This window comes from Epinephelus lanceolatus, chromosome 7, assembly GCF_041903045.1.
Source record: "Epinephelus lanceolatus isolate andai-2023 chromosome 7, ASM4190304v1, whole genome shotgun sequence".
In the NCBI taxonomy this organism is placed as follows: Eukaryota; Metazoa; Chordata; class Actinopteri; order Perciformes; family Serranidae; genus Epinephelus; species Epinephelus lanceolatus.
In genome coordinates, this window is record NC_135740.1 from 14,800,356 (window position 1) to 14,823,611 (window position 23,256).

Here is a 23,256-nt window from a genome sequence, read left to right on the forward strand (position 1 = left end):
TTGCCTCTTGACACCTCCCTGCTAGCTGGATTTCAGAGAGGAGGCTGTGGTGCACTTGAAAGCTCACATTCCGGGAAGCTAAAATGCCATGGTCTTAAGAATATTCTGTCATGATGTGATGAATATTTCACAGTAGGAATATTTTTAGTGAGCGTTGTGTCTTTTCTTCCCACTCACCCAAGCACTTACTCCAGCTGGAAGCTCACAGATGGGGGGTGGGGGGCAAGGCGACGGGACAGGAGTCTTTGCTGCCTACCGCCGCTCTTAGCCCAGGCTTTACTCTGACCCAAACATGGTCTCAAAGGAAAACACAGGTTTGACAGTCTGATTTGATGTTAATAGCCAAGCTGCAAAGTAACTGCTCTGTGAGAGTTGTTCATTTTGAATCATATTCATCTGTAAATGCACTATTTTTATTGTGGCCTTCAACAAGCTTTCAGTCAGTGTGTGGAACACATATATAGGCTACAGTATGTGTGCGTAAGTATAGTGTGTATGTGTGCTCCTTAGCCTAGCATCAGTGCAGGGACCTGAGGGGCCGCAACTGCTGATCCCTCACTTCTGCTCGGAGGCCTCTCTCGCTCTGGTTGCCTGGCAACCCTCCTGTTTCTGAAGGGGAGGGGTTTATTTTGCTCAGTAAAGAGGAAAAGATTGGAGAGAATGGCATGAAATGTGGATGAAGCTGTCAACATGAGATGCTTGCTCAAGCCTCAGCACACTGGGATATACTGATGGTCGGGATCAAGGGATTCTCCAGTGTTTCTTAGGAAAATATTTCAGTTTTGCCATTTAAAAAAATTGTATACCACATTAGACTATAAATACAAAACAAGAGCCACAATAAAAATCTGTTGCCCTTGTTGTAAGGTTGTGGTTCAACAGCATTTAAAAAATCTAAAGCAAAGAATCTCTTTTTTATCTGATGATTAAAAACGACTCTGCACTGACAGTTGTTAAAATCAGGATGAAAAATAATACAGCCTTATGGCTTATTTTGAATTCCTTTCTAAATCTAATCGGGCAAGTTTTTACGCAATAGAGTCCTGCAGGAGTGAGACAGGCGGAAATGAGTTAGCATTTTTGTACTTCCGGCTCCCTTGTCTCAAAGTCAGTGGGTTTTTTTAATAGGTTTTTGGTTAGATGCCTGAAATAAGGTCTGTGGTTAACACAAGGTTAACATTTTTCACACTTTGTTCTATGACATAAAATATGTCAGTAACTACCCCACTCCTTTAATTTTGAAGTTTTTATGTGTCTGAAAAAAGGCAGTTGTTGAAAAGTGGCTAAATGAGACTACAGAACATCATTTAAGTATCATAAAAGTTTGTTTGCCACAGAGGGTATTTTATTGCAATAATCCAAAATCCATTGGAAAAAATCCTGTTAGCTTTTTGCTAAGTTTCAGGCCACACAAAAAAAACATCATCCCTGCACCAATCTATTTGTAACAGAAGTCAAACTTAACATGATTAAAAAACATATATAACATCCAAAGTTGAAGTACAGGGAAAAAACAGTATAATTTATTAAGAGTTAAACACCTAAAACTCAAATTTACTTCAACATGCTGTAATAGTGTAGTTTAATCAGATGTGATTTAGAGTGGCCTGGCAACATTAGCAAACAGCCCACCAATGCTGTCACATTTTTATTCAAATGTCACTAAATCCTGATTGGTGGATGAAGTTTGTGACATCACTTTTTTTTCCCAAATGAGTTCCACACAGTTCAAACTGAAGAGAAGAGCACAGATTAATGAATACAGAAATCTCTCAAGTGAAATTACCAAAATATTTTTAGCACTGACAGAAAATTGTGTTTTTAAGGCTGGATCCCATAACTCACAGAAAGAAGCAGCTGTAATAGAGGACCTTTATTTTGATAAAAGGCAAAAACTGGTGCAAAAAAAATTCACTAGAATGCAGGAAATTAAATGTCTAATGCTCAAAACTTTCTGATAGAGGACCACTGAACCCCCCTGTGTCATGTATATCCACCCAGTGTGAAAAGAAACCTACACCCTTGGAGCCAGCAATCAAAACTCAGCACTGTTATGTGGTGCTTTTGTCCAGTGAAGATTCTGACAAAGGTTCTTTCCACTTAAAAGAGGAATGTAGAAAAGTGAAAAAGCACCAAGCTGACTCATACTGGCAAATCCAAGTGTCACAGCAGACTTGTGGATGTCGTGAGCGTTCGCTGCATTCAGTAATCTTATTATCTCTATCAAAACTCTCTTAGACTGTGGGAAAGAAAACAGACTGTTGACAATTGACAAATTTGTGTTATGAAGAGCTCTTCAAAGATTGATACCCAGGCAGTGCCCTGGTTCAGCAGAGGATCGCAGCAGGAAAAACAATATTTACAGGAAACACATTAGTGTGGCCTGCCATCACCACATGAGAAGCCGGCAGAAGCACGATTTCAACTATCTATGGTTAGGCTATAATAAAATATCATATTCCCAAGTCAGTATAGCTCCCAGGGGAGACTAGCAGCAGCTTATGACTTGATTACACACAGAGACACTTCTGACATTACTCATGCAAAATTACTTTTTGTTTATTTCAGCTGCACGCAGGCTAGGATTTGTTTGACTCTTATTACACTACATGGCCTACTTAGGCGTGAGGTCAGTTTTATTATTTCCTGCAGTTACTGTGAACGCAGTAAACAGTCATATGTGAGAAGGCACTTTGGCGGCAGAGAAAAAGCATTTGTTGTTGCTTGGTGCAGATCTTGACTAATCACATCTACATCATTTTAATATCATCAACTGTCTGGCGAGGTGTAGTGCTGACAAACCTGACCCCTATGTGTTGGTTAGTTTGTGTGTGTGTGTTTTTGTGAGCACCATGTGCTATTTCCAGCTGGCATATGAACTCAGCAGATGAACCCAGATCAGCTGTTTGTCCTCTGGGGGAGGCATTCTGACTTATCTGATTGGCTAGCAGCTGTGTGAATGTATGCCTGCTTGTGTCTGTATGCAGTTCTATGCTCGTGCATGTGCATGAGTGAGAATTCACATTTGTAACAACGACATATCCCGTCATACCGTCAAGAGGATGGCAAATAGATGCTCTGCTGTCAACTTAGCACCTTATTCATCTATGTGTGTGTTGCAGAAGTAGGACATAACTATCGTAGGGGGCTTTCCCAGTGGAAGCAGAGGTAGCCGGCCTGGACCTCTTTGATTCTTTATTCATCACCTCTTTATATAATTCATAAACTTTATATACTACTGTAGGTGGAGAGAGGGGAAAAGGTGCAACTATTAATGATGAGACACCAGGAAGAGGACTGAAGTGATGACTAGAATAATAAGTGTGAAAAAGTTCATCCACTCTTTCCACCTGCAGAGAATCTTAAATGTGCAGTGAAGATATTACACCGGCATCATTTTGCAAATATAGTCAGACACTGCATTTGCATTATGATGACATAAGCCATAACGTGCCACATTGTACGACATGACTGCTATTAAAAAGCGCTTCCAGAAGGGGAGGCTGGGGTGTAAACGGGGAAGGACAAATGTGAGAGTGGCAGAGGAAATGAGGAGGATGTATCGGTTTGCTTCGGGAGGCTCATCTCACCTAGGTATGGACATAAAGATTTCCATTTTGAGATTTGAGATTTCCATCTCTTTTTTTTGTATTTCCTCTCATGTCTCTCTGATAGTGAGGGTCAGGATTCATATATTCAGAGGTCCGAGTCATTAGCTGCAGGGCTTTCTCTCACTCTGCCTCCACGTTCCCTGCATGGCTCTCTCTGTATCTATATACTGTAGCTTCTGGCCAGCTAAAGAAATCTGCACGTTCAGTCCACTTGTGCATATCTCTGCCAACACTGGTGATGATTTATTAGACTACACTAGACTATTTTCGCACTGTAATAAACATTTTACACCAGGAGGAAAGAAAAACAGCTAATTTAAATATAATGCTGGAGTGTAGCAGTACACTTACTCTTAGTCAAGAATTTGTCTCCAAGAACATTCCTGTAAAAAAAAAAAAAAAAGAAAACATGCAGCACTGTATTGAAATGAATTATCATAGATTATATTTGGGTTTGTCTGAATAAAGATAGAAAACCTCGGACTGGATATGAGAGTGCACAACAGCTTTTAAAAAGATTTCTTCAGCCCTTTCCAGAGGAAACGTGTTTTCATGTTAGCTGTCCACATGAAAGAGCACAAATTCACATTTGCGAGACAGAGATGTGAAAATTAAACATTGTCTACCACTCTACCACTGGTGGAGAGTAATTAAGTGCATTTACTCAAGTTCTGTATTTGAGTACAATTATGAGATACTTGCCCTGTACTATACTAGATTTATTTTACAGCTATAGTTAATAGTTACTTTTTAGATTCATCTTTTACATTAAAAAACACATGATGACCTTATAAGGTTCAACAAATTGTTAAAGATCAAGCTAGTGGTTCCCAATGTTTTTGGCTTGCAACCACTTACAGAAAAGTCAGTGTCTATTTGGGGTTCCTTGTCACATTCCAGATATCTGTGATTTCCTGTCGTTGCACTTCAGAGGAGATAGATTTATCCATTATCTTAAAACAAAAACACTGAATGGAGAAATTGGGAAGTGAATACAGATTTGTGTATCAGAAGTTGTATTTTTTTTTCCTTTTCAGTAACCATTAATCATCTCACAATCCCTCAGACTCATCTTGTGATTGTTTGGATGGGGGCCAGTCGCAAGGTTAGGCACCGTAACTGTGAAACTAGCTCCACCTAAAAACCAAAACAAATTACTGGGGGAAAAAAAAGAAGATCCAGATTCTTTACTTAGGTAAAGGTAGGAGGTAAAAATATTGAAGTGAGAAAAAAAGTGTTGTAGTGAAATTGTTAGTTAGGTATAAGTATTATCAGCAAAATATACTTAAAAGTTATGTGTGCAACATTTAGAAAATTAATATAGCAGCAAACAACTACCTGCTATGTAAAGACATAGTGGAGTAATGACGTCCTGGGCAGAGAATGAAGTCACGCTCCCCAGTCCGAGCTTCTCTGTCCATAGACTGTACGGCCATGGGTGCATGTTAGTGCATTGGAGTCTGATGTATGTATCCCACTGGCTAGCTAATCGCCACCACTTTGCACTGCACTCATACGGCTGTTACCACTAATATGGCGATGGTGTCGTCATGGAATGCCCATGCACCGGTTACTCCCCAGGTTAACAATGTTAGCTCTGTCAGTACTGTTGCCGTTATCACCATTGTTTATGGATTTAGAACAGTTGCTAGCAGCTGGCTCTGCCACCTCCATGTTGAGAACCGTGTGCAGACAACCCTGCCCCAGACTCTGAATCATAGATATGGTCTGAATGTTGTATGCAGCTCCATTTAAGTGTCAAAATTAAAGTTTTCAATGCAGAAATGCCCTAGGCATACAGTGTGTAAAATGTGTAAAGTAACTAGTAACTATATTTGTCAATGTAGTGAAAGCAGAAAGTAAGAAACATGAAGTTGAGGTAGAAGTGGGCTACCTCACATTTGTACATAGGTACAGAACCCTACTGAGTAAATGTAATTAGTTACATTCAACCACATAATATTTGAGCAGTTTCATTTTTAAGGAATTTTCAAATTCATAACAATTGCTTAGATGTTCTAAATTAGTTTGAATTGATTATAACATCAAATGTCATGTGCACATGTAAAAACAAGTAATCACATGCCTATTTGATAACACGTTTAGTTTTCATGTTTCATGTGCAAACTTGAAGCCATACCAGCCTTGCATGAGATAACATTCTATTATTGTATACTAACACGTGGGATATGAGAGTTTGTCCATAGGGAATGTATTCCATTAAACAATTTCCACTTGTGGTGCTACAGAGCAGAGCCTCTTGCCGACGTGTTAGATTTACAATTGCTCTTCTGTGCTGGATATAACAAGATTGTTTGTCCGTGTCACTCAGAGCAACAGTAGGCTTATATTATGTCTGTTAGGTCCCATGGCATACCAAGAGCAAGATGCCTCTTGCTCATCCTTTGTAGCGAATGTGTGTGTGGTGACTGTGTTAAGGTGCTACCACACTGTCTGCTCTCTGTCAGCATCACTTCCCTTGGGCATCAGTGTTTTCCTCACAGCTCCACTCGGCTTTAACAACATGCCTCCACAGAGGCGTCAAGACCCTGAATAACAACAGCAGTTGTAATTGTATTTGTATGTGCGATTGTGTTCGAAGTGTGTGTTCACCGAGAGACAGAGAGTGTACAGTTTGTGTGTCTCCATGTGTGTGTATGTGCGCATGGATTTGCTTCCTCTCATGCGTTTTTTGCTCTGTGTGTGCTCATTTTGGAGCAGGCTTGTTCATTAGGTCTGTGGGGAGGTGTGCTTTCTGCTGACTTTGTTTGGTTCAAAGCCTGAGGCTCATACTGATCAATAGTATCCCGGACCCTCCACGTCTATGTGCAGTTGATTGGCTCTCTGCATGGCAGGCAGCCACAGCTTAACAGCGGAAAGTCATACGTCAATATGTTACTCACATCTCTCCAGCTATATTTTGGACACACGCTTAATCACTCAGAATGTGCATGACATTCAGTTTTTCTGCAAACTCTGAAAACACTAAAAATGCATTGCTCTTAATTGTTTGCATGCTAAAATCTGTGGCATGAAAGGAAATCTTATTACAGAACAGTGTGCAATCATCATCAGATATTAGATTAGAATACCAAACCAACAAATGTGTTTTCTAGGTGACAGTAAGTAACCAGGAAAGCATTGCTGAAATCTCTGGGTTTAGGCTGGTGTTTTGCTTTGTTTCTATTTGGCAGAATACTTCTGCATTGAGTTTCTGTGTGGGTGTCTGCACTCATGCCTGAATTCTGTGTTGCAGCTATGTGGACCAGGACTCAGTGTACAATGTGACAGGCAGGAGCTCATATTTGTATTTCCATCCGTCTTTAATCAATATTTCCCACTTGTTTTTATATTTTTATCTCTGCAGTGGCAGAGAGCTTTCTAAAATACAAATGAGGCCTGTTAGAATATTCGGTTGTTTGGCTGCGGCTGACCAGCAGGCCCCTTATATACAGCGATGGCACATAAACCTCAGCACTGGCTAACCTGTCTGTTTGTGCTCTCCTCAGGTCTGGATGACTGTCTCCAGCAGTACGTGAAGAGTTTCGAGCGGGAACAGATGGGGGGAGAGCAGCTGCTGCACATCACCCATCAGGAGCTGGAGGAGCTGGGTGTCACCAGAATAGGACATCAGGAGCTCATCCTGGAAGCTGTCGACCTCCTGTGTGCCCTGGTCAGTCAGCCTGTTACTTGCTGACACAATTTCTCTCACACACATACAGGTTTTGGATGTGTGTGTTATTGTGTGCTGTGTGTGAGACTACTGTGACCCAAATCTATGGAGCCCTAAAACTGACAAATGGTAGTGAAAGGTTATTACACTAGCTAAAAATAGAACCAAATATACTGATAAATAATAGTTTAGTAGTGTAAGCTTTCTTACTTTGTTGGCATTATCTTTGTCAGCTAAAATGCTTTAGCTACTGTTACAAGCAGTGGTGTAGTGGACGGTATATGCAGGTGTATAGGGTTTACCCACCTCTTTTTCTGGCCATTTACAGTATACCCACCTATCAGCCAAAAAGCCATTTGAATATATAAGACAGTATACCCACTTCCCCTTTATAACCTACCCATCTACCCAGTACTACACCCACCTTGTCAACTACCACTGGCTACAAGAGGTGATGCTGCAACAGCACACAGTGCCAACACAGTCTCATCCTAATTTGTCAAATACCATCACTTTGTCAGTGGACACAAACATCAAAATGTGACACACTAGGTAGCCTCCTGCGTCAGTTTTGGACATTCTGGGACACAAAAGGTGCCTCTGTCCATTGTCATCATGCGTGGACGTCCACTGACATAGCGGCGGTATTTGAGAAGTTTGGTTGTTGTCCACAGCATCAACAACTGCTGCTGTCCGGTGCATATCTTACTGCCGTGAAAGGTGCCTCTCCGTGTTGGTATCTTATGTCTTCTGACAAAGCAGCGGTATTTGACAACTAAGGAATGAGAACGGGCTGGCAGTACAGTATATAAATGAACATACAGGCACTGGTTGGTGTAGTTTTATGAAGCTATCTAGCTTTAGCCAGATAGTTAGCGGAAAAGACTGGTCCTCAGTCCCCATACCGGGCAAGGTCCTCAAATCACCTCAATCACCGGTGGATTACCCTCTCCGGGTTGGGAGAGAGTTACTGCCGTAGAGAGTTCCTTTATCTCAGGGTCTTGTTCACGAGTGAGGGTAGAATGGAGTGTGCATGGATTGGCGGTTTGGTGCGGCTTCTGCAATGATGTGGGCACTGTGCCAGACCATCATGGTGAAGAGGGAACTGAGCAGGAAGGTGAAGCTTTCAATTTACTGGTCCATCTATGTCCCAACTCTCACCTGTGGTCATGAGCTCTGGGTAGTGACTGAAAGAATGAGATCACGGATACAAGCGGCCGAAATGAGTTTCCTTCGTGGGGTGGCTTGGCCCAGCCATAGAGATAGGGTGAGGAGCCCGGACTTCCGGAGGGAGCTCAGAGTAGAGCTGCTGCTCCTTCGCGTCAAAAGGGGTCAGTTGAGGTGGTTCGGGCATGTGATTAGGATGCCGCCTGGGCACCTCCTGTTCAAGGTGTTTGGGCACGTCCCACTGTAGGAGGCCCAGAACATGCTGGGGGGACTACATATCTCATCTGGCCTGGGAACGCCTTGGGGTCCCCTTGGAGGATCTGGAAAGCGTTGTTGGGAAGAGGGATGTCAGGGGTGCTTTGCTTGGCCTGCTGCCCCTCCGACTCAGCCCCGGATAAGCGGATGAAAATGGATAGATGGATGGATGGATGAATGGATGGATGGATGGATGGATGGACTGGTGCTCAGTGTGTTTAGCTAAGAGTGTTTTCAGTCTAACTAGAAAGCCACGCAGTCTGTTTTATTACTCTGCTGATGTTTGACACTAGTGAAATAAAAAAATGCCAAAATTTGCTCTTTGAGTTAAACTTTGGTAAACTTTGACACATAAACGTACACTGTTGACCAATAATAGCAAAGCTAACGTTGCTGCGGCATCCACTTTTATTAAACCCTCCTGTGTCAGAGTATGAACTGCTCCACAGAGAAGGACAAGTTTGCATTGAGTTATAGAATAGTAGTCAGTGTTACAAATACATCTTGAATAAACTGAATAAACTGGGGGGTAATAAACAACACAGTATAGAGAAAATACAAAAAAGCTTGCATGTAGCTAGTATGTGCCTGTCTAGTTGCATGTTAGTGGTTAACTTGCCAGCTACAGCTGAGGTAAATCAAAATTATGCTAATTTTATACAGTTTTATTTAGGCAAGCAGCTGCTTGTCTTTGGACAACATTTAACTTTTGAGAATATTGTCTTCATTTGTTAAATCAAACATTTTTATGGAACATATAAGATATCAATGCCCAACCTTAGTATTCACTCTATATCTACCATTAGGAATTTAGAATGAATGGTTCTCAACAAGGAGGTGGTTGAGCCAGCGGCTTGCAGCTAACAGTGAGCCTGAACAGTGCTAACAACAGCAACAGTGCTGACAGAGCTAACAGTGTTAACCCAGGCAGAAACTGGAGGTTTGGCACAACGATTCCATGACAAAGTTGTTTTGCCACATGGTTCAGGAGGACGTTATTATCAGCCAGTGCAGAGTGGCAGTAATTAGCTTGCTAGTGGGATACACACACAGGGACTTACATGCACTAATATGCACGCGCAACCAGTGCAGCTACCACAACAAATACCTGAGAAGTTCAGACTAGGACACACAGGGAGAGAGATTAACCTCTGCTCAGGACACCATTACTCCAATATATATTTACATAGCAAATAGCTGTTTGCTGCTATCCAAATGATCTAAATGTCATATACGGCACCTTTAGGACCAATTTTGAGTAAGAATAGTTTTCTTGCCTATAACTGCTGAAGAGATTCTCACAGATAGAAAGATTTATATATTGGCTGATGTTTATTTTCCCCCACCAGTTATTGATATTGGCTTAAGAAATGGCTAGAAAAATCCTCCATCATTTGGGCCCTGCTTTGTGTGTACTGCCTCGGTCACTGCTGACTGTATGTGCAGTGGCCCTGCTCAGGATTAGGGAATTAGGGGGAATTAGGTGCTACTCTCCCAGAGAGAGAAAGAGACAGAGACGAAGGGAGAGTGAGAGGGAAAGAGAGAGGAAGAGGAGGAGAGCGAGTATGTAGAAAGAGTATGCAGGATGCACCTTATCTCCCAGGCACACATGGCTGGATTAGTCGGGGCTGTTTGAATGTGTGTACGAGAGTGTGTGTGTGTGTGTGTGTGTGTACGCACATGCTTGTGTGTGTGTGCTAATCAGCACCTCTTCTCATTCAAACGTTCCAGCATGTGAATGAGTGTCCCAGAGCAGCAATCACCATATGTCCTGGAACTGGACACACACCACACACATACAAGATGTATCACTAAAACTACTGCTGTGAGTCGTATTAAAGGATAATTCCGGTTTATTACAACTTGGGTCTTAATCTATGTAGTTCTAGCTATTCCTAGATATAGTAACACTGATCACCAAGCTCAGATATGTCAGCATCTGGGGAGGAAACTTTGACCCTTACCAAACTCGCCGTAGGTGTGTGTGCATACAGTTTTCATGTATGGAAAGGGATTGTTACAGGCATTTTGGCCATGCTCACTTGAGGTTTAGATAATCTGGCTAAACTGTTGGCTGGTTTACAGCTTGTCTGATCATGCGAATGCTCATTTCTCGCCTTGTTGGATTTTGTTGTTGCAAAGTTGCAGTGTTTTCCGAGATCTCAGCAATTACTTTGTTAGTACAATGAGTAAAATGTTTTCATAATCAATAGAATTAAAAAACAAAACTACAAAAGTAAGGCCCCAATCATAATAAATCAAAATTATCCTTTAAGATAGCTTGGGGAAAGCAATTCTCAATTGACCTCCTACCTCTCATTAACTGTACTCTCCAGCTTTACTTGTAGATACCGTGAATATTAGGATAATAAAGGACGATTCACTGTCATGAGCAATATAATCCATCATGAGGAAAGCAAAACCCTGCTCCCCTGGCTCAACTGTTATGACTTTCTGGTCTTTCTGCAGTAAAAAAGGGGAAGCTTCTGTGGCCCTGGATCAATGCAAGTTTCAAGCGCTGACTGAGCTTTCAGTCTCGCTGTAAATGTGGAAAAGTCCCTTCTTTTATGCCTATGCAATCGAGTTTTTGCCCCCAGCATCTATGCTAAGTAGGTTTCTGTGGGTGCAGTGAATTTTCAGCAAGATGTGCTGGGAAATGGGCATAACTTAAGAATAAAATGACTGCTCATCCCAAAATCTGAAATGAAAGACACTCATAAATGACATCGACATATGTGTCATAGTATTGAAGCTACATTAAAAGTTTAGAAACTGAACAAATTAAAACATCTCTTTAATTTTAATTTTACTCACAAAAAAAAATACGGCAGAGGGAGGCAAATATTACTACCTTTTCTTTCTCAAGCAGTCATACGATGTAGGCTATAGCAGCCAGGTTTATTGTTAAACTTTATTGCAAGTATATGACGATTTCCCATTGTCACACACTCAAATGATACGAAACTATTCAGTTAACATCTGTTTATTATCTTTTTAAAACTTGTTGTGAAGACAAATTAATGATTATTTTCCCAGATATCTTTTCTTTTTCATAAACTGTGTCTCTTTCGATGAAATGTCACAAAATTATTACTTTATTTTGAACATTTTAGGACAGCTGATGAGGTTGAGATTAGCTTTTTGCCGCAGCTTTACCGAATACTCAGGTGAAATAAATATCCATTACAGATTATGTAGTTTTTATAAGTACAAGTATCATCAGACAACACATTCTCAATCCGGCCTCGTCACATATCAATGTTTGACCATGATCTTTCCACATCGACATATGTCGTGCTAGGTTTCCTGGGTGCGTTGGTTGTTGACGTTCTGGAATGCTGTGTCAACTTCTGCCTGTTACATGCATTGTCTGTTTTCAAAATACACTTTAGTTTTCACAGGAAATGTACAGTTTGCATACAGTCTCTTTCAAAATAAATGCATTACCTTGGTACAACACCGCAAATGGACCTTTGTTTCCTTCAACAACAAACTCACATAGTTAAATTTGGCTAACACATGTACATGGTTAGGTTTAGGAAACAAAAGCACATGGTTGGGTTTAGAAAAAAGAACAGGGTTTGGTTTTACAATCACACAGGAAGCAAACACCAGCTTCCCAGGTGAAAGTCAGTGGTTGTTGGACCCATCCACCACCCATCCATCACCCCTCCTGCCTGCCCTACTTGGACTTTCGGCCCCTTAACTTGTTGTCTGGCCACGTTCCCCCCTTACACTGCTGGGCACCATTACACAACAACAGCGACTGGCCATGTATCATGCTGAGGTTAAAGGATGGCTTTTTTTGTTGGTGTCTGACGCCAGAAGTCACTGCCCAAGCACCAGCATTTGATGACTGTGGAGTGAGACAGGGACACATCAAAGTAAGATTTGTCAATATCAGTACTTGTGATTAAGGAAAATCCTCATTTGAGTGGCTGTATTCAATCTTGTACTCTTTTGATCAAAAATTATCTGAAGTTCAATTCTGAAACTGCTCTATAAAAAGTTTTCTTATAAATAATAAGTGTAGCAACTTCTTATTTACCCATGTCAATCAAGGCTTACAATAACATAGACTCCACCCACTTTCTATTTAAACTCCGCTGTAGTATGGATACTGATATAGATAATTCAGTTGGTTGAACAGATACAGATAATGGTGTACCTGCTCATTTCTACTTTTTACATTCAAGCTGTCATAGTGGTGTTCCCCAAGGATCTATTTTAGGGCCACTTGTCTTTTCTATATGATGTATCATACTAGACCAAGCTTTATTTTCTTCTCAGGCCTAATAATTACTGTAATTTTGATAACATTTAGAAATGCTAATAAAGTAGCATAGACTAAACTCCATTTAATGTCTATAACATGCCTTTCTTCTTCAGCGCCACAGGAAAGGCATCATTCTCTACTGACTTCACAAAATGCAGAGAGGCACCCCGTGCAGCTCAGCAGTCTGTCAGGACTAACACACACAGACAAACACATTCATATCTTTCAGGAGTTTAGAGTTATTAATCAATCTGATCTTCATACATTTGGAGCACCTGCAAACAGGATGCGAACAGGATGTTCTGCCTCTATACAAAAAACAAACAACTTAAGCCTTCAAAAACCTAACAACTCTGAAATCTTGGCATGATCCATAATAATAATTAGGTAGCTTTATTATGTTTGGAACTATGTCCCAGTTCTGCTTTTGTTCTGCTTTTGTTCTGAGAAAGTGATTCATGCCATCATCTCCTCCTGTAACTCTTTCACAGCAGATGAGTCAGCTTTCTATGTTGGTTCCTTTTCAGTGCTACCCTGTGTGACTCCAAATTGATTTTAAAATCCTGTCGGTTATGTGAAAGTTGTTAAATAGTTGGCCGTAATTTATATTTCCAGTCCTTTTCATCTTGATTTTAGCTAATTAGGGTCCTCAGATGTTCCATATGGGAAAGTTTAAATAATTGTTGAATGTTGGGTTTGCTCCTATAGTCTGTGAGGTAGCATCTCTCATTATTGTCGGACCCCCTCCACTAACCCCACTTGTATCCTTTGCCCTTTGTTTGGTTTGCATGTATGTGCACATGTATGTTTGTCTCTGGGTGATTTCAGTCTTACTATTGCTCAGGGGTAACGCTATCCGAATTAAAACACTTTGAAACAGTCCCATAAAAAAGGTCATTACAAACAAATCAAACCATGTTCAGTTTCATAATTTGTATTCTGTTTTTGAACAGCTGAAAACAACTCATTTTATCATTTCAGCCCCTAATTTGAACTGTAAATCAAATGTTTGAATTCACTTGTAGGAAATTGTAGCTGGACATGTTTTGGGGTAAACAAGAAAAACCTGCAGTAAAAAATCTAAAATCCGCTCATTATACAAAACTCATCTGCTTGAGTTGAGCAGTGACCCCAGATCTTCTAAGCTTTCAAACAAACATTCCAACAGGAAATACAAAGGGACTCATGGGGAATGTAAAAGGTCTGTATAGTTGTGACATCACAACTTCACACAAGTCCTAATGGCTCATTTTAAGGCACAGTTTCTGAATACAGATTGTGTACATCTCCCTGTAGATTGAGCATTTTGATAGTTTCAAATGGTGAAGTCTTCCTTTTTGCCCAAACATTGCATTAACAGCATTTGAGTGTGATTCTGTTAACAATGGTAGCAATATCAGCATAGAGGAGAGGCCACTCCACACATGGCTGCTATGGCAACCACATCGACACGAAGGTGGAGGGAAGGGAAGGGGGGGTTGCTTAATGGCATCGCCCTCTTATTGTATTGATTTGACACACACATGCATGCACTGCTCAAATTATTTCTCCCTCTTTCTCTGCACACACATACAAGCAGACAGTCAACACGGGGCATTATTCCTCCGCTTCATCTCAGCGCTCTGTCCCCTGGAGAGAGACGCACACAGCTTTAGATCGAATCATAGGATAGGCTAATTACAGCTGTGCAAACATGTGCTGCTCCAAGTTCATGTATACATCCACGTTCTCACAGAATACAGAAGAATATACAGAACGCAGTGTATGCATGACCCAGTTTCAGTGAGATGCATAGTTGGGTGCTCTCTCTCCCCCTCTCTCCCTCTTGTCTTCTTCCTCAGTTCCCTCTCTCTCTCTCTGCTGCCACTGTGAAACCCTCTCTCCTTTGTAGTCACTGTGGTCGTGACTGTGTAGAATAGATCTAGAGGCAGAGGAGGAATAGATACGTCTAGCTAAGCCTGTGCATCTGACTATACAAGGATGTGTGTGTGAGTGCGTGTGTGTGCATGTGTGTGTGTGTGTGTGCGTGTGTATGTGTGTGTGTGTGTGTGTAGCCTTTATGTCAGCAGGAATCAGGCTCTGTCAGGCAGGACATGACTGGAGGTGCCTTGGGATGCTGAGTGCAATGTGGCTCAGTGGGTCTGTGTGTGTGTGTGTGTGTGTGTGTGTGTGTGTGTGTGTGTGTTTATTTAAAAGGGTCACAGTGCAGTAATGGGCTACTCGACCAGCTTTTGTGTTCTTGTATTAGTGTGGAGAGTGGCTGTTATATGAAAATGCTAATGGATAGTCAGATATAGTAATTTCTAATTTCAGTCCATTTCACTCAGATGCACCATTTATGGTTAAATCACAGTTGATACTTCTTTTGCGCGAGCTATAAAACTTGTGGGAAGGTAAGCCTTATTTAGACTGTAGCTATGTTGTATCTATTCCAAAATATATTGCAGTGGTTTCACATTACTCTTTCATGTTTCTTTGTAGATACACTGGTTTTTATAAACCTGTCATTCAGCATTTTGGGAAATCTCTTGCTTGCTGAGAGTAAGATGAGAAGATTGATGCCCATCTCATGTTTGAGAGCTGTATCTATGTTCTCATCTAACTCTCAGAGAGATTCCACACTGGAAAACTATTTCTTTAACCTCTGATCAGACAAATCACTGCCACAGGTAACCTTGAACCAATGGCATCTTGCACAATGTCCACACAGACAGCAACAAAATATATACAGTACGTGAATGTACTTCTAAAATGAGTCCCTCTGATTGTCCACCAGAACTACGGCCTAGAGACGGAAAACCTCCGGACTCTGTCCCACAAGCTGAACGCTTCGGCAAAGAACCTCCAGAACTTCATCCTGGGCCGGCGGAGGGGCGGCCACTACGATGGACGAGCTTCCCGGAGGCTACCCAATGACTTCCTTACCTCGGTGGTGGATCTGATTGGTGCAGCCAAGAACCTGCTAGCCTGGCTCGACAGGTAGCGAACACACCTGAGGCTGTACAATGAATTTGGGAGTTTGACCTTTAACATTTAGGACACTATGCCTATTTTTCATCAAGTAAGGATCACAAAGAAATCTAAATCTATACATTTTTACTAGAAAGCAGTCACTTTAAGGTCCCATCGGGTTTCCAGTAGAACATGTTTACATGCTTTAATGTAAAAACAAACAACATTTTTCTCATACTGTCTTTCTGAATGCGCCTGCATTCAGCCTCTGACCCTCCGTTTAAGTGCCTGTGTCTTTTAGCCCCTTTCACAAAAAAGCCCAGTCTGCTCTGATTGGTCAGTGTTTCCGGGTCTCCCACATTTGCGCTCTTGTCATCTTTGCGCCCTCATTGCCGATGGGGGAATGACTGTGACAACACTGAAGCATCACTTTCTATCTTTATAGACTGACTCACAATGTTTGTTAACGGTAACTTCCGGGTAGAAGACCTCAGCGTCATATACAGTCAGATGGCGCACAGCAGATGCTGCCTCAAATGGTAAGTTTTTAACTACCTTATAAAAGTCCCACCTAAAGAATCAATATCAGTTTGAGTGTACACTATATTTAGAAAATTTTCACCACTTTATCGCAGTGTCAGACAGCCTTTTCCAACAGGGAACTGAAGCCATTATCTTAAAGCCACCAAATGGAATTTTCAGTTGCTGGTCTACTGCTGCCTTGATCAGTTCATGTGTAAGGTAAAATGGTTACAATATTCCAGATACAGCATACACTTACATTTAAGGTATTTTTTTTGGTGGGACTATTATTAGGTGGTTAAATACATTTTGCTGTAGTCTCATTCACAACAGTACATTACTTAGCCTCCATGCTGGCAGATTTGGTTATATCAAAGACACTAGCAAAGAAGCGCAGTACATAACATGAGCAACAGCCGAAACATTAGATTGATCGGACCACCGCGTTTAATTATATATCATTAAACGTTATAGTTACGTCTGAAAACGACGACAGATATAAACAACAAGTTTGCAGATTTCACATATCTATTCAGATCTATTGCCAGTAATCTACCGCAAAGTGATTGTTGTTAGCCTGAATCACAACAACTGAATTTCTAGGGAACAGCTTGGATCCATGTTTGTTGCATTCACATACACTGACAAACATTCCAACAGGAAATACAAAGGGACTCATGGGGAATGTAAAAGGTCTGTATAGTTGTGACATCACAACTTCACACAAGTCCTAATGGCTCGTTTTAAGGCACAGTTTCTGAATACAGATTGTGTACATCTCACTGTAGATTGAGCATTTTGATAGTTTCACAGTATTCATACAGCACCTATACCTGCTTTACATTAATAAAGACATGGACTCTATACAACATGGGACCTTTAACTAAACAGAGCACACCAGGCAGTGGACAATATAACAGGAACGCCTTACAATCTCCCTCCACGAAGTTTCACCAGATATTGAACATAATAAACTTTTTGGAACTGCATTATATTACCAGGATTTCCTGTTATTTTTATGCCTCATACAGTAACACAATTCATAGATGGGTAAGGAAGGATGTCTTTATGTTGTTACTGTGAAATTAGATCAGCTGATGGGACTGTATGAATCTGAGAACAAACACAAATAAAGCGATGTTGAGCTTTAGTGGATCCTTGGGTTGCGTAGCCTTCTGGCCATGATATAAAACCAAATATTGTTGTTTGTCTTTATCATTTGCTCGTGTGTTCTGAGAGGAGCAGAGAATCGCTTTTATTGCTCTCGCTCACTACTCGGTCACAGCTTTTAAAATCACACAGTTAGCAAATACACTGAACAAAACAAAATAAAAAGAGCAATATAAAAAAAGAACTCCTCCAAAAATATAGTCAAGGAACTCACTTTTTAATAGAATGACCAAATATGCTTTGCTCACATTCATTTAAGTGTGATTTTGAGACCTATTCACCCCGGAGGGATAAACACTATGCTCCTTTTCCAAACTGGGGCATTTGATGAAAACAATAACAAAATGTAGAACAAGATGACCAGTGCATTATCCAATGTTTTACCAAAGTTCTCCATATTTTAATTTCTCATATCATGAACTCTCTTTTTTTGTCTGTTTTAGGTCTCCGTTCGCCAGTGTGACAGAGTATTCATTACTGAAGAACAACATTGTGCAGCTCTGCCTAGAATTAACCACCATCGTACAACAGGTGCTTTCACCCTCACTCACAAACATACAGAACGCATGCATCACACAATCCATCACATCCATATACATTCATTACACTGACACAGTAAAGATAATGATTTTGAATAGAAACAGCAAAACTAAAGTGGGTTTGGACTGGGAGCATCAATACTTGTTCTGGTCTGGAGCTCATTTCTATAGATTTGACTATGAGTGGAGCATATGCCCACTGCCACAGACTGTTTGCAGCATGGCTGATGGGACGACTAGCTCTCAGTTATAGCCTTAGGCAAAGTTCTCATTGACTCACTGTTAGACCACATCCTCTGCTTAACTTGTGGGTGCTGATGGAGAATGAACCAGGGGTGTCTCCTCCCCTCATTTCCCGTCCTCCTTCTGCTCCCCCTGTGGCTCGCTCCCTCGTGTAGATTCACCACACTTACACACACAAATGCACTTTAGAGAAAAATAAAACTGGAGATGCATTCACACACACACACACACACACACACACTGATACTGTAGAAATCTCATTGTTTGGACAGAAAGTATGTCTGCTCTCCTGGACCCCATCCACGTCCTCCCTGTAAGAGCCTGCTTAGAGTGTGTGAGAGTGTGTTTGTACGTGTGCCCGGAGTGAGTCCTGGAGCCGAGCTGATAACACCCATCCCCTCCTACAAGGGCCAAGAGGAGAGGGAGGAGAAAGAGGGCCACAGTGGGTCCACAATGGGCCAAATGAACATGTGGCTGCCAGGGTGCAGCGAGACAGACAAAGGTGGCAGCACCGCCTGCACTAATGCATCAAACAGATGAATTAACTGCTACCATGCACATCTGGTGGATTCAGTGGGCTGCTTTCCCAGAAATAGATTAACTATCAGCTATCGTTAAATAACAATCTGTCATGTTCAAATAATGTAGTTTATAAATCCTGCGGAGGCTCGTGCAGCTCCAGGCAACTGAGTGGATCCAGAACTGGTCAATCCAGTGTTTTAGACTGCGTAGATTATAAAGTAATATGCATAATGTGGATGGTTAGAAATGAAATAGCTGACTGCTGATGTTCTTTATTGAAAAAGAAGTCATCTATCTTCCCTCCTGTTTCCCGTCTCATTTCTCTTATATCCGTCTTTCCTGGTAGTTATATTTGGAGGAGGGAGATATTTGAGCTTCTTTGCGGATGTTCACATAGATGCTTTCTCCATCTCATGTTTTCTTCTTCTGTCTCTTTGTTCCTTCCTCTCATTTTACAGGATTGCACTGTGTATGAGACAGAGAATAAGATTCTTCATGTGGTAAGTTCCTGCTTTAAAATGTCAAATTCTTATGAGAATATCAATAATAGTGTTAAAAGTACCTTTTACCTTTTAAGTACCTCTAAGATTTCACCGTCACAGTCTCCTTTTTCTAAAGCAAGTCTTTCAAAGTCCTTGTTGCATTAAAGGAGTAGATCAGCATTCTGGAAAACATGCTTATTCACTCTAATGCGAAGGAAGTGGAAGACTGGTTACAGGAGAAACAGGTAGCCTGGCAATGTCTGAAGATGACAAAATCTACCTAGCAGCACCTCTAAAGCTCATTAATTAACAGTGTATGTCTTGTTTTTTTGCCATACAAAGCCATACAAAAACAGAAGTGTAAAAACAGGAGCAGTTGCCAGGCAACCAGCAGTGACTCCAGGAAGTTACTGCTCCTGGCCAAGAACCAGTCCGGCACATATCCTCCTATTGTCATTTTTCACTTCAGGTTTTATACAGATTGAACAAAGGAGACATAACATGTTAAAGCTGCAGCTGGTAACTTTTATAAGAATTAACATTTTTCATTTTTGCTGAAGCTGTCACTGTATTCATACAATAAGACAAATAATCTGTGAAAAAAAATTATACTCATCTGCCTATTCTGTTGTCTTGTAGTGCCTCTAATGGCCTTACTGCATGTGAACGACAACAACCAATCACAGCTGAGGAGTCGCTAACCCAGTTGTCAGTCATGTCAATCCCTGCTCGTAAACTGCGGTCAGAAAGTTGGTCGGGCTAGTAGGCAGTGCTTGGCACTTCAGTCAACTGCTTCCAATATGGCAGCCGGGTCACAAACTTTCTCATTTTACAGCTAAACAGTGCACTAAAACATGTCTCTAAAGCATTTGGGGAGAGAAACAGGCAATGCAATAACAGAATTTTGATTCATATTTGATCAGCGCTGCTTAGTTTGACAGTTTGACCATTGTCAGCTGCATCAGAGACTCCTCAGCTCTGTTTGGTTGTTTTCAGTGCATCTCAGGTACTTCAGAATATAGTGACAGTTTCAGCAAATGACAAGCTTTAAAGAATAACTAATTTGTGGAGCTGCTGGTAGGCAGATTATGTAACCTCTTGACAGAACCATGCCATCTGTTTTCCCCTGTTTCTGGTCTTTGTCTTAAAGGGATAGTGCACCCAAAAATGAAAATTCAGCTATTAACTTCTCACCCATATGCCGAGGGAGGCTCAAGTGAAGTTTTAGAGTCCTCATATCCCTTGCGGAGATCCCAGGGGGGAGTGGGTAGCAACACAACTCCACCTAATGCAGGCTGACGGCGCCCCAGATTAAAACGTCCAAAAACACATAATTGAAACCACAAAATATCTCCATACTGCTCGTCCGTAGTGATCCAAGTGTCCTGAAGCCCCGACATAAAAAGTTGTTTGGAAAAACCTCATTTGAACTCTGTTTTTTGTGTCAGTTCAAATGAGGTTTTTCCAAACAACTTTTTATGTCGGGGCTTCAGGACACTTGGATCACTACGGACGAGCAGTATGGAGATATTTTGTGGTTTCAAGGGATATGAGGACTCTAAAACTTCACCTGAGCCTCCCTCGGCATATGGGTGAGTAGATAATAGCTGAATTTTAATTTTTGGGTGCACTATCCCTTTAAGCCTGGTAAGAAAGCAAACCAAAATGTGTAACTATTCCTTTAATGAAGTCTTATCCTTGCTGGTAGACTCTTTCTTTTGGTTCTGATCAAACAGTTGTAATGATTCTGAAACAAAACTGTATGAGTTCATGAACACACTGAAAAGCTGAAATATGTCTGTATGTGTGTGTCTGTCCATGTTTTCTGCGTGGGAGTGTGCGCGCGCGTGTGTGTTAGAGCACTGTGTGTTTTTGTGGGAATTTGTGGCACAAAGCTGTGCACGTTAAAGTGCAAGTGGGCCTGAGGCCGTTTTGAAAGCTCTAGTTTAGCTTCTGTGTGCGTGTGTGTTTGTGAGAGAGTGTGTGTGTGCATGAATGCGTGTGTGTGTGTGTGTGTGTGTGTGTGTGCGCGCCTGCATGTATGACAGAGAACTGTCTGTGTCCACGTGTGAAACCGAGTGAGCAGCTAGTGTCTGATCCAAGCTGACAGTTGGATTGGGACACTTCCTGCTGCCATTCAAGGTCAGGTGGAGGAAACCAAATAAAATGTTGGCAGGGGGAGTTCACAGAAAAATATCTGGCCATTTTATGCCAAGAAATAAATCACACATCAGATGTTCTGTCAGTATATAGCAACGGTGTTACATATTTCTATAAACAAAAGCAGTCATACGTCTGTATTTGAGATGTTGGTGATGCGGTGTCCCTCCTGTTAAAATGACTCCCTCCTTAGCTTTTTGGTTGTCGTTTACCTCTGTTGTTACAGGCCTGTTAATGACACAGGACAGTGACATCAGGCAAATTCAAATATTTAAATGGCTGTGCACATGTGTGCACACACATACGCACACACAGAGAACCCTGGGTGCCAGACTAAAGGCTACACATGACTAAGTCTGTTATGTGTGGGAGGTTTATGTGTGAAATAGGGAGACAGTGTGAAGGGAGAGAGAGAAAGAGAGAGGAGGAGGAGGTGTTTGTTTTTAGATGCTGCTTTCTTGCTGATCCTTGTTTACTATGTGCTCTAGAAATTAATAAAAAGTGGAGGTGAGGTGACTCTAAACTAAACACAATGGACACACACAGAGGATGAAGATGATGATGCATAGATTATCATCTAGTATTTTACTTCTTAATTTGAACCAGGACAGTATTTTCAATTGGAAGAAGGAATGTGGACTTGTCCAATGTGTCAAATAATGGTATGAAAATTAGTTCCATTTTGTTTTCTGTCATATTTTTTTTATTGGGAGCCATGCAGTATATTGTTTATTAATACAAAAAGCATAGTTTTATTTTTTTGTTTAAATGGATCATGGACAAAGACTGGGTTGGGTAGTCACCTAGGAAACATTTAAGTCAGCCAGTTACCTGCAGAAAGTCCACGAGATGAGTAAAAAGGAGACAAATTACAGTAAGCAGTGTATGTCTCTCTTTGCTCTGCTATTTAGTGGAAAATATATTTAAATTTTGTACATAGACATACATTCCATTAAATCAATATAGCCTATATGCTACGATAATATGTATTTTTCTGGTTTGTATATGTGTTAGTGAAAGATGTTTGCTATATTTTGGATATTTACAGTGGAAAGAGACGACTTTTCAACTTTTACCCCACTAATGTTTCCAAGGCATTTTATTTTGCCACTGACACTAAGAGTTTTCCTCTAAGCCTCGCAACTACCACAGTTTGGGGATAGTAACTACAAAAACAAAAGCGCTTTCTTCAACCTCTTTTGGTTGTGCAGTGGTTGACGCACTTCCTTTTGAGCCTTCATTTTCCCAAGAGATTGTACCTGATGCAGACAGAATTGCATCATTAAAGCTAGGCAATAGGGAACCAATCTAACGCTGACGATGTCATTATTTCACAGCCGTTACATATAGCAATCAACATTTACTTCATAATAATAAGTCAAAGGTACTATGCAGGAATTGTTGGCTACTGGTTATCCACAGTTTCACCAGCAAAAGTGAAAGTGTAGGCCAACTCCAGCTTTGTCCACTTGGCATTCCAATTTCTTTGTTTTTCTGTGTTCATGATTTTTGTAGCCTCCTTTTGGATACCTTTTCTTAAAATCCTGACCTCACCTGTGCACTGTGCCCAGGAATGTCCCAAATGCAGCAAAAATAGAATAAAAGAAGAAAGAAACAGGGAGAGGGCAGGGTCTCTGTGGATTAATATGACTGATGATTGAGAGGGATTACTTTTGTATGAGTC

General features: G+C 41.1%; 1 protein-coding gene across 5 annotated transcripts in view; it reads left to right on the top strand.

Moving 5' to 3' along the window:
* The window catches only part of LOC117261121 (connector enhancer of kinase suppressor of ras 2), an 80,948-nt gene that overhangs the window by 7,312 nt on the left and 50,380 nt on the right, over nt 1-23,256 (top strand). For all 5 annotated transcript variants that reach the window (XM_033633363.2, XM_078169217.1, XM_078169219.1 and 2 more), the window contains exons 2-5: nt 7,121-7,284; nt 15,759-15,961; nt 18,070-18,157; nt 19,389-19,430. In XM_033633363.2, coding sequence (XP_033489254.1) covers nt 7,121-7,284; nt 15,759-15,961; nt 18,070-18,157; nt 19,389-19,430 — 497 coding nt within the window. The remainder of the gene's footprint in view (nt 1-7,120; nt 7,285-15,758; nt 15,962-18,069; nt 18,158-19,388; nt 19,431-23,256) is intronic.